Here is an 18437-nt window from a genome sequence, read left to right as displayed (position 1 = left end):
GAGTGAACATATAACGTGTGATTTTAAAAAATTTGCTAGATGTATAGCAGATACAGGTGGTGTATTGATCTTTGGACCATGAATCATTCTGTCATTAATGTCACTAATGCTTGCTTTTACCTGTCCAGCTGAAACCAAGATGATCAGCCATTACAGCCAATCGTCCTTCCTTCCTGTCAAGCTCATCCTGTGGATCCGCTGCAAATGCCATGGTCAAGACACATAAAATGGCATCACCAAAACACATATTAAAGAACTAAGAAAAAATGGTCCCTATAATTCTGAATAGAAGCAGTCATAAAAAAAAGATCATATTAATCACTAATGTACACAAAATATCAATAAACTACAGGTAGGTGACAAATGAAAATGGAAAAAAATGCTGAAAAGTGTTGAGCCACTGCAAGCTGCCAAAATAGCTTTGATGTGACTTGATGCAAGTGTCTGGAACCGTACTGAAGGGATGGAAAAGCACTTTTATAAAAGATAAATACTTAGTTGGTGCTTTGATGATGGTGGTATTAAGCACTATCTAACACATTTGTCCAGAATTTTTTCTCATCCCATCCGACTCTTCACTCTAAAGGTGTCAAGTGGGGACAAACCATGCCAGCAAAACATCTCTTGCAGAATAACACAGCTACCATTTTTCCTTTAATTTGTCACCCATCTGTATATAATCACTGGCTTTCTCTTGCCTTTAAACTACTTTTACTATTTGTTTTAAATGTGTTTGAATTATGTTTGAATGAGCTAGTTTAGACACATTCTCTGAGAATATTGTAAAGGTTGTACTGTTTAGTGCGCTGAAGGAGATTTCATGAGGAATATTGTAATTTGCCAGCAAACTTATGGAGTTAGGGTTAAGGGCAATCATTCCATATGTGTATTCATAAATGTATAGATGTATGGCAGCAGCCATTTCAGCATGCTGTGAAGATTAACTCTTTAAGACAGATAGCAATAAAAATCAAAAGAATCAAATCATTCTTGACGATACTCTAACACATACAAGGAAAGGAGACAGACACAAACACAATTCAAACGTCACAAAAGCACCAGAAAGAGTTGAAGCTTTAGCTACAAGACAGAGAGGCAGCACCTTCATTGCTAACGTGCTGAGGCAGATGAGAGAGAGAGAATGGGCCCCTTATGATGGGGATACCTTGACTTTGGACTTGGGCTTTATCAGCAGGGATTCTTTCCATCTGCGTCTCAACAGGGTCGTCCCATCGAGGCCTAATGACCAATGGGTCCTCAGGAAGAGGCATCTGCATGTCAGGGAAAGGCTCACTTTCTATTACTGAGACATCTATGGTGCTGCTTTCATCGTCCGAAATGTCAGCGGCCTCCTCTTTCTCTTTTTCTGCTTGGGCCAACCTCTCCACTAGTTTAGCTGCCTCATCACTAATCTCCTCAAAAAAATCAATAGGCTTCTTGCACTTCTCGGATGGCTGCTCTTTTTTGCCAGTTGTTGTGGTTTGAGTTGGTTGGCCAGGCTTTCCCCTGACAGGTAGCTTTGATGGTAATGTCTTATATTTGTTGGGCAACTCAGTACCTGCTGGACGACCCTGGTCCTTTTTTGCTGGTTTCTTTGTAGAATCGCTTTCACAGTAGCTCTTGGCTTTGATAGACCTTGTCACTCTGGAGCTTACAGAGGGACCTGTGTCTGTCTCAGATTTTCTCCTTGTTTCAGGTTTTACAGGCAATTTAGTCTTTTTCTCCTTAGGAGATTTTACAGATAAATCATGTTCTGTCTCTGATTTGTGGGAACTAGCTTTTATAGGGATTCTTGATTTCGGCTTCTCCTCCTCCTTAGAGAAGGATGACCTTTTCTGTGTAGATGCAGTATTACCTTTAGAATCAGGCTTTGTTTTTGATTTTGATATCATTTTTGAAGTTTGGGATCTTTTTTCAGGGACCTTAGGTAGTTCTATCACTGAATGGTCCTCCTCTGGGGAGGAATCTGAGGACTCTTGGTCCTGCTGGGAATAAACTGATCTGGTTACTGTTGACTCTGCTGTCTGGACATCAGTTATGATAGTGTCTGAAGTACCAAGATCAGTCCCTGACAAACTTTCTTCAGCTAACTTGTCTGTTTTTGTTTCTACAGCATCTTTTGCACTGAGGTTTTTACTTGTTTGGGGTGAAGCAGAAACAGCTATTTCAACTGGGATAGTAGATTGTGAGTCATTTGACTTAGAAGCTATACCTGATTGATCATTTTCAGGTGTGGAGTGAAGGGATATGTCTGTAGCCTCTTTTAATAATTCCTTAGCATCTTCTGGTTTACTCTGCACAGTCAGGTTTATAGCAACATCTCTTTCTTCACCAGGTTCTTCTATAATATTTTCTATAAGAGCCTCTTCAATTGGTTGCTCTCCTATTTGAAAATAAGCAAAGCCTTCCTCCTCATATCCTCTTTTGGTCATGTCTATCGCCCCACTTCTAGTCATTTCAAATAGTTTACCCTCCTGAAAAAGGAAAGGGTTTTGTTCACTTGTTGGCGTGCCGTCCTCAGTGGGCGTCCTTCCCGGTGTCGTGTCTGGAGTTGCACCTTGGGACTGTCGATCTACTGCCAGACCTAAAATCTTTTGCTCCTCTTCTTTGACTCTTGCTGCAAAGGCATCATCATCTTCCCGCAAAGCATTCCAGTTGTCTGCCAGAGTTTTTGCAGTTACCCCTCTAGACTTTGTTTTAGGAAATTCTTCCTCTAAATCATCTTCTTCAGTATCATCATAAATACATATTTCTGGTTTAAATGTTTCCCTAGCGTGCCCCATAATACTAGACAAAGTATCTGTTTCTGCCCTTAAACTTTCCCTGCTTAAACCTAGATCAGATATCCCGGCAGGCCTTATGTTATCACCTTTAACGTCATCTGTTATATTACTTTCTATCTGACTCTGTGATTTTCTATAAACTCCTTGGTAGTCTGATGCGTCTTTCTGCTTTCCACCCTTATCATCATATATGCTTTCCCTTGACCATCTCTGGCTTTCCTCTTTTAGTTCAAGAGGTATGTTGTCCATCCCTTCATTGCTTAACAATTGTTTGTTGGTCTGTTCTAACTCTTTCATACTAAGTGACTGCATTTCTTTTTGTAAAGGGATGTGATGAGCTTTTGCTGTATGCATTTCTGAGACAGACTGAGGTCCCTCCATTGCTGAATCATCTGTTGATGCTGCAGTGTGGGCCATGTCCTCAGATGTTTGAGGGATCTCATGCACACCTGCTGGAAAAGGAGAGGGAGGTTGTACTTTAATAGTAGGTTCATTAGATTGTGCTACCTCTGACCCTTGTTTTGTCTCAGTAGGCCCAAGGCCTTCCACTGAGTCTGTTTCAACTTTGAATTCAGGCCCAATCAATATGATGCTTTCATGTCGTCTTTCAGACTCATTCATGGTCTGAGAAAAGATATCTTTGCTATAGCCCTTTCTGTCTTTTTCATCTTGCTCCATCTCATCAAATGTTTTTATTTTGGCAGCCATTTTAAACATCTCTTCCTCAGGGGTGAATTTCCTCTGGGTCATGACACACTTCAACACATCTCCCTCTGCATCCTCAGGTATGACAGATGGAATTAGGAACATGGAAAGGACCATAGGGTCTGGGGTTTTGGGATTGAGCTCATAACTTACCTCTTCAAAACTTGGGGTGTCAGGGGGAAAAGGACTCTTACCCGAACTCTTCAGCTGAGATGTCTGCTCGCAACTGTCACCGTCGACACTACCCTCCTGGTCTCTGGGAAGTCTATGCAAATTTTCTGGGGGTAACTCAGGAGTTTTGGAGGATGTCTGCTGCCCTGCAGTCACACTGGGTTGCTCTACTGTAGGAGGCAAGCTCATGATGGTTTTTTGTTCTATTGGGCTGCTTTCTAGAGAGTCACGGCATGGGGAGTCTTTAGTTGGACTAGGTTCAATTGAGTCTGGGGATTTATGGGAGGAGTTGTCTTCCATAAGGGGGCTACCTTCTAATGAGTCCTTATGGCTAATGGTTATAGATTCATCAGCTACTGGACTAATGTTCTCTGAATCTTGATGTCTAAGAGGCAGTACTAAACCACTATAACCCTGTGTAGCAGCTCTTGTAGACAGGTAGTCAGCTGAGGTTGATAGTTGATGACCATCTGATGGCTCTTCATCACTCAAAAAACTGTCTATTGTTTCAGAACCTCTTTTCATTAGTTTTCGAGATTTTGGTGGTATAGATGACGTCAAAAGAATGTCCTCATCAACAGAGAATTTTTCATCAACAAACTTAACAGTTTTCCCCTGAGAAGCAGACACAGACTCACTTTTTGCATGATAATCCAGAGTATTTTTCACAGACAAGCATCCAAGAGTTGTTGTAGATGCCTGATCATCAGCTGTCTTTGCACCAGTGGAAGAGAAGTTAGACAGTGTACTTGTCTCATCTTTGGCTGTAACTGTTTCTATTTTTGAGTGCTTTCCTTCAATATATTGACCTGGCTGTTTAGGTGATGATGAAAGGCTTTCAGGACTTGTATCCAGAGTTTCTGCCATGCCTTCATGTTTGTCACTGTCCTCTGAGCTCATGTGGACTTCGCCTTCACCTACGCTGGCACAAGGGGACACAGCTATCCCTTCAATTTTGTGACTGTCAGAGCTGTCATCAAGTGCATCCAGGCCACTATGAAGTTGAGACACTCTAGTGTCCTTAGACAAATCTTGGGTTAATGGAGTAGCCAAATTTTTCTGGACTGTAGGCTCTGCTGATTGTAAGGCAGAAGTATCCTCATCTTGCACTGTTAGCATTTCTTGGTTCTGAACACTGGCTTCTGGTTCTGCTCTTACATTGGAACCCAAGTCTTGAGAATGTTTTATCTCTGTGCTACTCTGAAGTTCTTTCATTTTCTGTGGGTCAACACATTTTTTACTTTCAATGGACACCTCTTGTCCAAGTGATGAAGCTGATGAAGCTTCAGACTGGGACTGTCTGGACAGAGACTCCTTTATTTGAACTGGTTTTGTGTGTTTTGCTCCAGAACTTGCTTTATGTTCAAAAAGTCCAGACTTTCCCTTCGAAGGGTCTTGTCCTGTCTGAAAAGCCTTCATCAGTTCTCTTACTGACATAGTCTCTTCTAGTCTCTCTGACTCATTTTTCTGTGATTTTATGGGAGCTTGTGTTTTTTTAGCGGGTGGTGTTTTTGGCTCTTTAATAACAGGAGATAATTTTTTTCCTGAAGACCCAGGAGATGGCTTGCTGCCAGTCTGCTTACGGCCTTTTTGTTCCTCCTCCACCTTCTTTTGAAGAGCTTTAACTTTGTCTTTAATTGAGCCAATTGGTGTTTCTTCAACTACTGGAGATACAGGTGACTTTTTTTGGTTCGAGGGGGCATGTAAGAGGCCATCATCTCGCTGTGTTTTTTCAGAACCGGATTTTGAAGGGGACAAATTGTATTCATCACTCTGCCCATGAGGCCCTTTTCTTCTAATGGGCTTTTTCACTTCAGCCACATGTGTTTTAGTATCTTTGAGCACAGTTGGTACAATTTTTTTGCCACCTTTCCGCAAAACAATTTCTGTGAACTTTTCCTGTGCCACACTCTCCTGCACTGCAGCTCCAGATGTCACACGTGCATCCAGAAAGTACTCTTTATGGTCTCCATCTACACCCTTTTGTGTCTGTGACCCACGACTACCTCGATTGTCCTTAAGAAGTGCCTCCTGGGTCTCAAAAGCTGCCATCATTTTGGCCTCCTCAATTTCACAATCTGAAAGAAGCACCCACTCCTCATCCTTGCTATATGGACGACTTCCTGCTTTTGCTGACTCTTCAACAACTTCATCTTCATATGTCCCACTCCTTAGAATTTCATTAACTTTCTCCAAATCCTCTTTTACCTTTTCCATTATTTCAAAAGGCTCCCCTGACACCTCCTCCACCCCTTTCACTAGACTACCCCCATGCATAGAGTTTGACTTCTCAGATGGATCAGTGGTCAGAATGGCAGTCATTTTGATAAGATCTTGTTTCATCTCTGACACCTCAGAGAGTAAATCTGGGCTTGCAAGGGCAGGAGAACCTCGAATCAATTGACTTTTCAGGATGGATGTCTCTGTAGAATTTTCTGTATCTTCATCATCTTCCATTTACAAGGAGGACATTTAAGGAGCAAATTAAATAAAAATTTAAATTAAAGGGAACAAAGATTTGAAAAAAGAGATCAGGTTTGGATTGGCACAAAGTTTCAAGGAACAAAGTAGGACTGAATGTTAAGAGTGTAAGAGTGAAATAAAGACTACATGGACAGACAACAGACTTACAGGGATGAATAACAACTGCAAAGCAAATTATAGCGATATCTTACAGACCTTAGGGGAATAAGCAGGAAATAACTTGCTTATCTGAAGTCCACACAAAAGCACATTCACACATACAAGACAATGGAACAAAAAATTGTCCAAAATACCAATTTAAATAAATAAATAAATAAATAAATAGTGGAGGATTAACAGAGATAAACATTTGCTCAAGTGAACTCAAAAATAAACTCCACTTTACTACAGAAATTAATTAGAGTGAATGAGAGAAATAAACAGTATGTTAAAAAATTTATTTTTTGTTTCCAAAAGAAAGCCAGTGATATAACACTTTTTATTTTTATTTTTTCCCGGAATAAAATGATGGAAGTATTACTTCTTATGTATGTCAATTAGTCAGGATTAAATAAAAACTTAATTTAAAAAAATAATTAAATAAATAATAAATAAAATATAAATAGATATAACTAGAACAACGTGCAATGCAGAAGGTAATGTTAAACAAGCTGTCAAACTTAAATATGATACTGTTTGCACCCATTCAGAACAACATTCACACACACACACACTTAATGTAAGTCAAGTTATTTCCATGCAAAGCTTATTAACTTTTAATAGGTAAGTATCTAGTAGTTTTATTACACTCATAGCCTAGTCAGGTATTTTTTTATCCTTACTGCAGAAAATATAGTAGGTTATATTTTCAATGAAAGAGATCACAAACTTTAATCAATCTTTGCAAATGGGCATAAATAAATTAGACATTAATTCAAGATCCTGTCAGCATGATTTCTGTCAAGGGCACACTGATGTGCAAATATATCCATATTATTTACTTTAATCACATAAGAACTTGATGTTAGTTAGATAGATATAGTTGAGGCCAAATGTTTTAATGTTCTTTGACTAACGACATTTCAACTCACTTTTTCACAACTCCATACATTCAGTGTTATCATGCCTTTTCAAGAGGTCTAAATAATTATTATGTGATTTATTTGGGTGTAATTGGCTACATCAGATTTCTCCATAACTCAGCCAGGATGTTTTTGGACAGAATATTTCTGTCCACTAATCTTCTATGGGATACAGGGCTTTGTGATGGCGACTTCAATACAACAATTTGTTTTTAAAGCCATTAAGGCATGATTTTAGTGGAATGTCTAAGCTCAATGTTTGGTTCAAAAAACCACATAGACCATGTTTTAGCATTCTGGCTAATTCCTAGATAATCTCTAGATAATTTCAGAATTCCTAGATAATCCTCCTTCCTCACAATGTCATCCATTTTCTGAACAGCATCAGTACCATTTTGAACAACATGATTCAAATGTTTCATTCCATGTTTCATAGTTTGCCTAGTGTTTTTAGGATTGAAAGCATCACCCTTGACCAGAGGAAATTCCTCCAAAATACAAGGTCTTTGTCCTGTTGATCACACTTCAGTCTGGTTTGGGAGTAGGGCCTTCTTCCTTGCATGACAGCCTGGCAATCTAGATAGGGGATGTACATACTGTGGTGCCTGATGCCCATAACTATTTCATTAGGTCCTTTATTGTTTTCTTGGTGTTCAGTTGAACGTATTTTGATTCCTGAAAGTTAATTTGTTCCTCCTTCCTGAACAACACAGTGTGTTTGTGATCCTAAAATTTTTATATTTACATACATTTGTTTTTACAGATGCTCATGGAACTTTCAGTTGTTTAAAAATTAGACTTGTGAAAGTCCACAGTTTAGAGGTCTTGGCAGTGTCACTTGGATTTTTCGGTTATCATAGGGCAAAACGTCGCTGGCTCTTAATACAGCCACAGGAAAATCAAGAATCAAGAAAATCAGGGTTCTAAAATCAAGTTGTATCAATTTCTGGAATCTTCCAGACTGTTCAAAATGACAGTCAACTTGGTAAACTTGTAAACTTTTGACTCACTGGAAAACTGATCTAGTAAATCTGCCTGTAATTAGTTGTTTTAAAATTATGTCTGATGTGAACAATGTAGATTACATAACTACAGCATGTAACATGATTTCAGTAGAGTTGTGAAAGACTGATATTGATTTTCTTTAATCTAGATATTTGGAGCCATTTAGCCCAAACTGTCGATAGATAGATAGATAGATAGACAGACAGACAGACAGACAGACAGACAGACAGACAGACAGACAGACAGATAGATAGATAGATAGATAGATAGATAGATAGATAGATAGATAGATAGATAGATAATTGTGCATAAAGGATTCTAAACCTGGGGAAAGAGGAAACTACTTTGCTTTGCAGTTTGTTATAAAATTTGATGATGGTGGAAAGCTACTTAATAACACAAATATCATATTATCAGTTGAACTTCATGTTGCATGTTCATACAGATACAGTATTTTTTTCTTTTTCTTTTATTGTTCTCTCTAATGCCCACGTATTAACCAGGGACCAGGAACCAGGGATGTGGGAAAGTGTTTTACACTGGGGACTAGAATTTTAAACAGCATACATGAGGTGTATTTATATATTAACGCACTCTTTCTAGTACATTATTGTGCTTATAACAGCTCATTCACAGAAACGTGTATGAGAATTGCTTATTATAAACATAGTATATAAACAAAAAGAGTTTATATTCATTGATATGGTGTAGCTTTCCATTAGGAGACATTTACTGGGCATTTATGGAAAGTCTTGGGTATCATTACGGAGTCTTGGGTTTCAGCACTTTGTAAATTTCATTGTAAGGTTTCCTGACACGTGAATTAGTTCCTGTTATCACTTGCAATATAGCAGCAATATACAGTCATTCCCTCTCTAGCCTCTCCTTTCTCTCTTGAAATTATTCAGAAGAAAAAATGCTATTTTCTTACTGAGAAACCCAAAAGTGCAAATGCCTCTGTACTGAAGACTTGAGTCTCACAGATGTAAATGTAACAGTTGTATATCAAAGCAAAAATGTGTATTTCATTAATAACACTGTAATCAGAGGCAAATCTTTTAGTTATAAGGGGAATACTATTTCTGGCATACAAACTGAAAGTACTAAATTTAAATAAAGTGTATTTCTTTATATATATATATATATATATATATATATATATATATATATATATATATATATATATATATATATATATATATATATCCTGAGCACCCCTACTTCCCACATCCTTGGAAGGAACATAATGAGCAAAAGTTGTGACTTAGTTGTGTCCATCTGTATTTGAGTTAAATGGGATGCTGTCCAGCACTTCATTACCATTTTTATAATTACTAAATTATAAACACCATGTAATGCAGCACAATCTTTAGTAGTTAATCTGTATGTGAGTTGGTTAAAAGCAAACATGTTTAGTGCATGACAGATTAGAACTGGAAAAGGGAAATGTCTTACATCTTCCATGTGTTCGGCTAGTCTGCAAAGATAAGCAAGTAAAATAACTGTGATTAGTTGAATAAAATAACTACTGACTGAATTAGAATAACTACTGACTGGATAGAAACATCAGTAAAGGAGAATAGAAACAGCTATGGTGTTATTTGGGTTGGAATAAAAACAGGGAGGAACAAAAAAAAATATTAAAAATATAATATATAAAAAAAAGATAAAATATTAATTCTGTATATGTCACTGCATTTTACTTTATATAGTTTACAGTGGTAGCTCAGTTGTTCAGGCTGATTAGAAATCCCATCATCGCCAAGCTGCCACTGTGTTGTGCTCTTGAGTATCACCAATAATCCCTTAATTGCACAGATGTATCCTGTCTCAATTGTAAGTGGCTTTAGACAAAAGCTTCACACAAATGCAAATGTGAATTACATGTGGTGGTGCGGCTTTGATTTAAAGCTCAGTCTCTGAAGCTCCAATAATTCACATATGCTTCATTTTAGAAAAATAGACTAATTTGATGATCTGTGAATATGTTACAAGCTGAACTTGATCTTCATAAGCTAAACTTTGTGTTGAACTGTATGAAAGAGAAAATACAGTGACGCATCTTAACAACCTACAATAACTACACTGTATAAAATTTGAATTATTGCCGGGGAATTAATTAAATATATATGCAGTATAATATAAATGAAATTATATAATAATAAATCAAAACAAACAACTAACTAACTAAATAAATATACATTTTACAAAAGGAAAATAGTCAATCGTTTAAACTACAGAGGTAACAGAACATCCAAAAGTGTGGATGTTAAGGGAATAGAGGAAAATATCTCCACAGTTACCTCCTCATCAGGCTCTTGGTCTGAATCTGATTCCTTTGAGAAGCAAGAAGCAGTAAAAAAGAAGGAGAGAGAGAGAGAGAGAGAGAGAGATACAGATTGACAGGGAGACAGGGGACAGGATAGAGAGAAGGAAAAAGAGAGAGCACGCAAAGCAGTTACCATAGCGACTCTTGAGCCAGCCTTTGAGGAGCAATATAAGAGGGGGTATGTGTGGAGGACATATACAGCCTAAAATGCTCAAACTCTTACTGTTTTTGTTTGTTTTTTTGTTGTTCTTGTTACTGATTATTAATTATTTCTAAAGTGCCTTATAGTTTGCAAATATTTATTTAAATAATAATCATAATCATTATATTATTATAATGAACATAATTCAAATCCTAAATCCCTAATCAGTATCAAAAACCTAGTATTGATGCGTCTTAAATGTGAAATTTTATAATATTATGCTATAAAGTCTCCATTGTGTTAATTCCAGCTATACTTTACTGAAACATTGCTTAATGTAACAGTGTGCTGTCGGTATTGCAAAAGATTAACCTGTAAAATCAACAGAAATAGTGATGTGCAAGCTTAATGTTTTAACTCAGAATTCATGCACTCATTAAATGTAAAACAAAACACAGATTTGTTGGGAGTGCTGAGTGTGTTTTGGGTTTTTGTTCATACAGAATCATCACCATGCATTTGGTAGATAAATTACCTTAGCATAAATTGGTAGAGTAATATTTAGGTTGCATATGGCATCGTGAGCCAAACTCCTGTATGATCTCGGTTCTTTCATGAAGGACAATCGACCACAAGGCTCCTGAGTGTTATCTCGTATCTGAAACATTTCCAACAATTAACCAAAACATTGTAGCAACAAAAGGGTTACATGTAACAAATGAGTTTTTAACTTGTTTCTTCAAGGAGGTAAATGCTTTCAAAAGAAATACAAACTGCAGGAATATTTTAGGGAGCTTACCTTTATAAAGAGGGCAAGCCGGTTTTCCTTAAAGGCAAAAAAGCTGAAGATATGGTGTTGGCCGCTCTTGGTGAGGGGGACTAAATTTCCAAAGCAGTCGGCATAGATGGGTTTTCCTTCTAATACCTTTAGGGGAGCATCACAAAGATTATACCAGTAAGTTTAGACATTATTATACAGGCATCATTTTTAAGAAAAGAAGACAATTTTAACAGTATTGCTAAAACAAAAAATAATATGTTTAAGGTGTTTTAATTTGTTTTGTTTTTTTAGTAGAATTGACAGGAAATGAATGAACTGTAATGATGTACAGTGAAGAAAGTATAAAATCAGTGCGATCTATTTGTCTGTCTGTCTATTCAATAAACTTCCACATAGAGAGTTTCACCTCAATATCATAATGTTGTGTCCAAACCTGATATATATCTCACAGAAAACACCTGAACACTTACAGTAAATTAGCCTGGTGAACTAGTTAGTAAACAACATTTCATGTTACTAAGTACTTTTGATCACATTAACTTCTACCTTACCTCTACATCCCGACTACGAGCCACCTCTGTGAAGTTCTCCTGCTGCTCCAGAGTTTTATCTATCTTGTCATCAGTCATGCAGAAACAGCGAAGGCGTGCCTCTATTGGGTCATGGGTTTTGGCAAAGATGACAAATTTGGCCATGTATGGCACACAGATTATCTCCCGATACACCTGTGTGGCAAAGTTGACTGACTCGTGGGCCTGTCGACAATCTATTAGCCAGAATCTAAATAATGAAAGTTAAAAAAAAAACACAATAAGGGCCTTGTCCATCCTGTGATTAATATGTTAGATATGTAACACTGACTGATCTTAAAAAGAACTACACAATCAATCAAAACCTACCTTGCAGAGACATTTGTGGTGAATGATACACAGTCATTGACAAAAGTTAAAGGTGTAGTTCCTGTAATATCCTCCCACTGAGCTGGTGTCGTTCCACCTGGTTTAACACAAAGCAGTGGAGAAAACTATGAACTGAATGCTTAATCACATGCTCTTCCTTTTCCCAATTAACTGTTCATAAAACCATGGTAGATAAAGTAGCTATTAAAAAATGGAACCATTTTTTATGTTGTACTCTTATTTTTAGCCTAGAATCTGTTATCCTTCATGTTCTGTTCAAGGTTTAGCTGTGGATAACGGATATATTGTTGACACAGGGAATCTGAATTGATTTTTGTCAAATCTTGATTGAAGTCAAAAGCATATTTAACATACAGAATTCATACACAATCTCAATGATCAGACATTTAAAGAAATAGACAAACTCTTTGTATACTGGTGGATCCACCTGATTGGAGATGCACATGAGGTCATGTGTCACAACCTCTGTACTATAAATATGCTTTTTACTAATAATTAATTTCTTAGAGAAATGTGGGTTGTGGTAGCTCAGTGGTTAAGACGAATCCCAGCTCCATCAAGCTGCCACTGCTGAGCCCCTGAGCAAAGCCCTCAACCCTCAATTGCTCAGTTGTATAAAATGAGATGTAATGTAAGTCTCTCTGGATAAAGGCGTCTGCCAAATGGCATAAATTTAAATGTAAAAAGGTGGAATAGAATAAGATATTGTTTGTTTATACAGTTTTGCTCCCTCACCTGTGATACTGCATAGCAAGCGGAGTGTTGGTGTATCTCCTCCAAAGCCGTTATGTATAGGGTCAGTGGAAGTCTTGGGTACAGGAATGGTCATAGTAATAGGTTTATGGAACTTCCGCCTACGGGGCTCAAGGGTGACTATAGGACTAAATGTTGCTTTGTTGCCCAAGATCTTTCTCACCATGTCTACATTCACAGGCTGAGTCTAATCAACAGAAAGAAGAAAACAAATTTCTAGGGTTTTTGTTGTAAAATACAGTGTTATTACAGCTGAATAGAAAGAGTACTTTCAGTTTCCAAACAGGAAATCAATAAAGAAATAACTATTGAAATACTGAAAGTAAAAAAAATAATACTATTTAAAAAGGAATGTAAAAATGAACTGTAATACCTGCAATCCAACTCGAATACGTTTTGTAAGTGCCCCTTCTGGGAAGACAGCCTGGACCTGTGGTACCACTGTGCTGCTCAAAATCCCACCTTCTGGACCAATCAAATTACTGTCCTGTTTGATCCTGGAGACTACCGCAAAGTATTGTGGGAAGTCTCGGGTAATTATGCGGCAAATACGCTTCTTCTCCAGCTCCTCGGGAGGGTCCAGGTCTGATAATAATGGAGGACAATGGCATACAATTATTGTGGGATATGAAATGTTAAATGAAAATAGTTTATAGGTCAGATGAAAGCCAAAAGTAAGCCCTAAACAGTGAGCAATTTATGGCATTTTTTCTTAGTCCTTCCTGACAAGGTTAGCTACAATAACCCAGATAATGTATGCAATGTCATCTTTATCTTTTTTAGACTAATTGAAAAGCTGTTTGGCAATAACTGCAACACTCAGGCCACTGGGACGGGAGATATAACATTGTAGAACCTGGAAAAGAGTACAGTAATACCAAGTTAAAGGCTTTCTGCAGTAACATTCCTCAATATAATCTGCATGAAAAGGAGGCAATCCTTGTTGAGTAGCATGTCATGGGTTGGGCATCCAGCCAGACTATACACCATGTTGATGATGCCCACAACCCAGTAGTCAAATCTTTGGTTAAGATTGTGTTTCTAATCAGTGACAGATGAACAACTGGTCTGGAGATGGTCTTAGACATTCCCTGGAGTAATTTGGTCACCAACCAATGCACTGAAAGCATCTCCCACTATTTTTTTTGAAAATATGCAGTTTTCAAAGACATTCCTTTAGGTGGCTCAGAAGAAGTGCCATTAAGCTACTTCAGATCAAGAGGGAGAACACCGGTTTTTAAAGATATGGGGTGAATATGGACATTAGGGAAAGACCCCTAATTTAACTTATGACAAAAATGTAATATAATGTAATGTAACTAGTTTTGGCCTTCGTAAGCCTTTTTGTTGGATCTATGCTCATATAAAGGTTGGCATAAACATGCTCCATTTAGGTCTTAAAATGTCCAAAAGAAGTAATCTCATACCACTATCTTATCCAAACTGCAGTGGCGCCCTATACATTTTTTTACTGATTATAAAATCCTTCTAATTATCATCAATACTCTGAATGGTCTTGCACCACAGAACCTTAGCAAACTTGGTCTTTTATGATCTGCAACATTTGCTTTTCTCAAAAGGTGCAGGCTCTTTATTATGACCTAGAACAATGAAGACTACATTCCATAACATAAAACCTTTCCATACAAAGCTCCAGAGATGGGTAGTCTTCCAATTAGTGTTCTGAGAGTTCAGTGTTTTAGTTTTGTTTGCTAACCAATTTGTGTAGTCAAGACTTTTGTTAATAATCTTTTCTGATTATGGAGAGTTCATGGTCATAGCTTTTGGTGAACTGGAATGTTCACTCAGGTTTGGTGATGGAGGACCTGTTTATGTCCTTTGAGATGCCAGCTGACATTATCACAAATCAACTTTACCAGAAATCAAGATATGGATTTAGATTTAGACCCCTAATGAGCAAACCTGAAGTAACACTAGAAAGGAAATAAACCATGAGATGTATGTATGACAGCTCTATTTATAAGTACTTGTGCAAGAAGGCATCTAGATGATACCTACAGAAGAAGGTATCTAGATGACTCTTTCTGCCCCTGGATGTTAGGAGGCATGAAACAGATTTGTATGTCAGAAACCTACCTTCATCCATGCCATTAAGGATTTGATTGAGCTCCTCCTCTGTATATTCACACTGATGTTCTTTCCAGCTTTCTCCTGTCTCACTGCGCAGGATCACCAGTTCTCTCTCCTTTCCTCTCAGAGCAGCAAAATGCGGAATCTCCACAATCACTGGTCTGAAAAATTACATGGAAATGGGTTTAAATTAAAAATGCACTCTTCAAAAAGGTAAATGGATGGTTACTGATTACTGAAACACAAGTTACACACGTGTCAAACTGAAGATATAACACACATGTAGCACATATACAGTCAGAACTGGAGCCAAATGTAGTACTCATTCCAGATGTTTTGGTGCTGACGTAAAAGCACACAGAACCATCTGAAGGCAGTCCAACAACAAAATAAATCTAGGTGAACAAATGTGCAACTTTAATGCTATCGAGAGTAGTTATGTGTATTGTCACACATAATGACTACAAGGACGATAACCATAGATATAAACATGTCAGATGCCTCATTAGCCTGAGCCACACCTTCAAAACAGCTCAATGATTTAAGTCATACTGAATTTTCAGAAAAATGCCATGAATTATGAAGCTTGTTATATAAATATAACAAGATATGTGGGAATTAAAGCCAGAGGGAGTTTACATTACAAATTTATTAATTCACAAACAATTCATGAACAAGGTACAATTAATTCAAGAAATATTTTGCGTCATTAAGCTGAACATAATGTAAATAAGTGTAGCCATGCATCTCTCCTAACTTGTAATGGCTAGCAATTTGGCAGATGCGCTGGCGTATTACTGTAGCCCGCAACAGAGGCTATGCAGCATCTACTGTTTCTATATCTATGGCAACAAAACAAACCATTTCAATGCATGTTTAAAAAAGCCGGCCATGCTTTGCATGAACTCCCACTTTTCTGCCACAGTTTTAGACATAAATCATGATGCAAGGCGAAAAAAAATGAAATGGAACAAACACCAATGTGAACTCAAAAAAATCTACAAAAAAACCACAAACTATCACAGTCTACTATCAACACACCACTAACTTGTGAATGAGGGAAGAGCATTTTAATAAAAGAAGGACAGAAAAAAGGGATATGGGACCAGCATCCATGGATTGTTTCATATGTGTCACTCCTACCCCAGGAATTTGGTCCCTGGTGGCCCCAGCTGAAGGATGCGGCTAACCAAACTCTCGCCCTCATTCAGAGGGGGCGGGGCAGTAGGGAGGTGGAGCTTACTGTCATCCAACAGCAGCGAAGGAAAAAGAGAGCACAAACAGTTTGGGGCTGAATTTGCCATCTACAGTGACATTTTCTATCTAGGCCTTCCGAACTGTGGGTTAATAATAACTCCCTTTCATGAAGTTGCTGAAGTGTTTGAATTATGTAGGTGTTTATTGGAAGCATAATCATACATTTTTATTCACAGGAAAATGACTCAGGACCATATCTGGAGTTATGCATGTGTAGTGAGTTAGTTATTATATTTATACACTTCACTATTTGTGTCACAGATATCACTAGTGACTTACATGATACTATTATATGTTTTTTGTTTAATGTAGACGAGTGAGGAATGCTAGAAAGTACAGTGCGACTTTCTGACAATTATTAGCTACAATATTTCATTCTGAATATGATTTTGGACAATCTTATTAAAAATGTGTCAGCTTAAATGGAGACTATAATAATCTTGAGGACTGGATTTTAAATAGTATACTGATTCTTAGATTAAAATCTGGAAATACACCTATTTATCAATACTCATCTTAAAGACTGAATTTTATATAACATGCATGATTTGTATATTAAATTTTGGAACTCCACCTACCTAAATATACATTATACTTAAAGGCTACTTGGTCAGCTTATCTGTTCAACAATGGGCATGTTTTCTTTCAAGAAGTGCACAATTACCCAGAAATGCTTGCATATTCACTACTGCATGAGTTTTATCATTTCTGTCACTGTCTGTACAAATATTAGGCTATTTCTAGTTCCTTGTGCAGAAATAGGATGTGCTCTGTCAAGCGCTATTTAAAGACTTGCAGCCATTTGATGTTTATGGAACTCAAAGCTATATGAAGAAATCTGCAGTAATCATGCAATAATCACAACTAGGATCATTTGTCTGTACTGATAATGACAATAAATCTTATTCACAACATATTTAACTACTATTAGACAGGTGTTATTATTAGATATTGCTTTTATAATACGTCATACTGTAATTGTCACTAAACAATTACAGAAAAATGCAATCTGCTTAGCCATGAGTGAGTAAACTAGACGCAACGGAAAACCCCGTTCTGAGATGCGTGTGTGAATGAAATCTGGAAAACTCAGAGGTTTTAAAAGGTAATTTAAATTGTCTAATCAGATCTCCCAGAAATGCACCTGCATATACTGACTCTGAATGTCACACCTGAGCTAATTTAAGATGCCAAACCTGAATATGGCCCTCGGCTTCAACCCATAAAATAGATTTTACTTGCATTAAGTCAACCACATTAAACATATCAAATCAATCATGGATTGTTTTCATTAGTGGGGGGTTTTGCTTTGCAAAATGGTTAATCAAGCCTTAGAGTTTTCCTTAGAGCAAGCTGTGAAGCAAACAAAAGTCTTGAAAGTTACTGCAAGGTGTCTGATTAAGCGCAGATAAGAAATTCAAGCTTTTTTAATGGAGGCAAAAGAGACATAAGTATTTGGAATTTATGCAAAAACAAGAAAAAGCCATTGTTTATAATGTTATGTAGTTAGACTGTACAGAGGTTCAGTCCTTGAGTATTACATAAACCATTCCGAATCAATATACTGTTTTTATTTAGTGATGAGATTTTCAGGTAATCATGAGCCTTTGGTTAGGTTTTTGTCACTTCACTTATTTCACATCACTTTTACTGTAAAATCAGAAGAGCTTACCCAAGAAATTGAGCCCCAGAGGGTCCAACCTCAATAATTCGGCTAGCTAACCCATCTCCTTCAACCATCGGGGGCATGGTCGCTAAGCGATGTCGTTTCACTAGGCGACATGTTACTCTTGTTGGAGCACTGCACTTCCTGGGGGGTATGATGATGCGTAGGCCATTATGGCGGCATCCTCGCATGGCACCACCTCGGGCATCCACCATAAAACTGACAAGAAAGCTGCAAACGAGGCAAACATCTATGTTAATGCAGTCTATTGGCTCCTAAATTGAAATTT

The 18437-nt window shown here is 37.5% G+C and overlaps 1 protein-coding gene across 22 annotated transcripts in view; it reads right to left on the bottom strand.

The window, feature by feature from the left end:
- Positions 1-18437, bottom strand: part of ank2b (ankyrin 2b, neuronal) — a 140045-nt gene that overhangs the window by 20540 nt on the left and 101068 nt on the right. For 7 of the 22 annotated variants that reach the window (XM_058394499.1, XM_058394498.1, XM_058394490.1 and 4 more), the window contains 14 exons: positions 18155-18379; positions 16369-16467; positions 15232-15386; positions 13508-13719; positions 13117-13321; positions 12361-12457; positions 12013-12241; positions 11480-11605; positions 11216-11338; positions 10513-10545; positions 9665-9686; positions 3683-6109; positions 1166-3235; positions 121-198 (listed from right to left, as the gene is read on the bottom strand). In XM_058394499.1, the coding sequence (XP_058250482.1) occupies positions 121-198; positions 1166-3235; positions 3683-6109; positions 9665-9686; positions 10513-10545; positions 11216-11338; positions 11480-11605; positions 12013-12241; positions 12361-12457; positions 13117-13321; positions 13508-13719; positions 15232-15386; positions 16369-16467; positions 18155-18379 (6101 nt within the window). Of the gene's footprint in view, positions 1-120; positions 199-1165; positions 6110-9664; positions 9687-10512; positions 10546-11215; positions 11339-11479; positions 11606-12012; positions 12242-12360; positions 12458-13116; positions 13322-13507; positions 13720-15231; positions 15387-16368; positions 16468-18154; positions 18380-18437 lie in introns of all 22 variants that reach the window. The other 15 variants (XM_058394500.1, XM_058394501.1, XM_058394491.1 and 12 more) reach the window with 14 other exon arrangements.

This window comes from Hemibagrus wyckioides, linkage group LG07 (genome assembly GCF_019097595.1).
Source record: "Hemibagrus wyckioides isolate EC202008001 linkage group LG07, SWU_Hwy_1.0, whole genome shotgun sequence".
In the NCBI taxonomy this organism is placed as follows: Eukaryota; Metazoa; Chordata; class Actinopteri; order Siluriformes; family Bagridae; genus Hemibagrus; species Hemibagrus wyckioides.
This window is presented reverse-complemented; position numbering and strand designations above follow the sequence as displayed.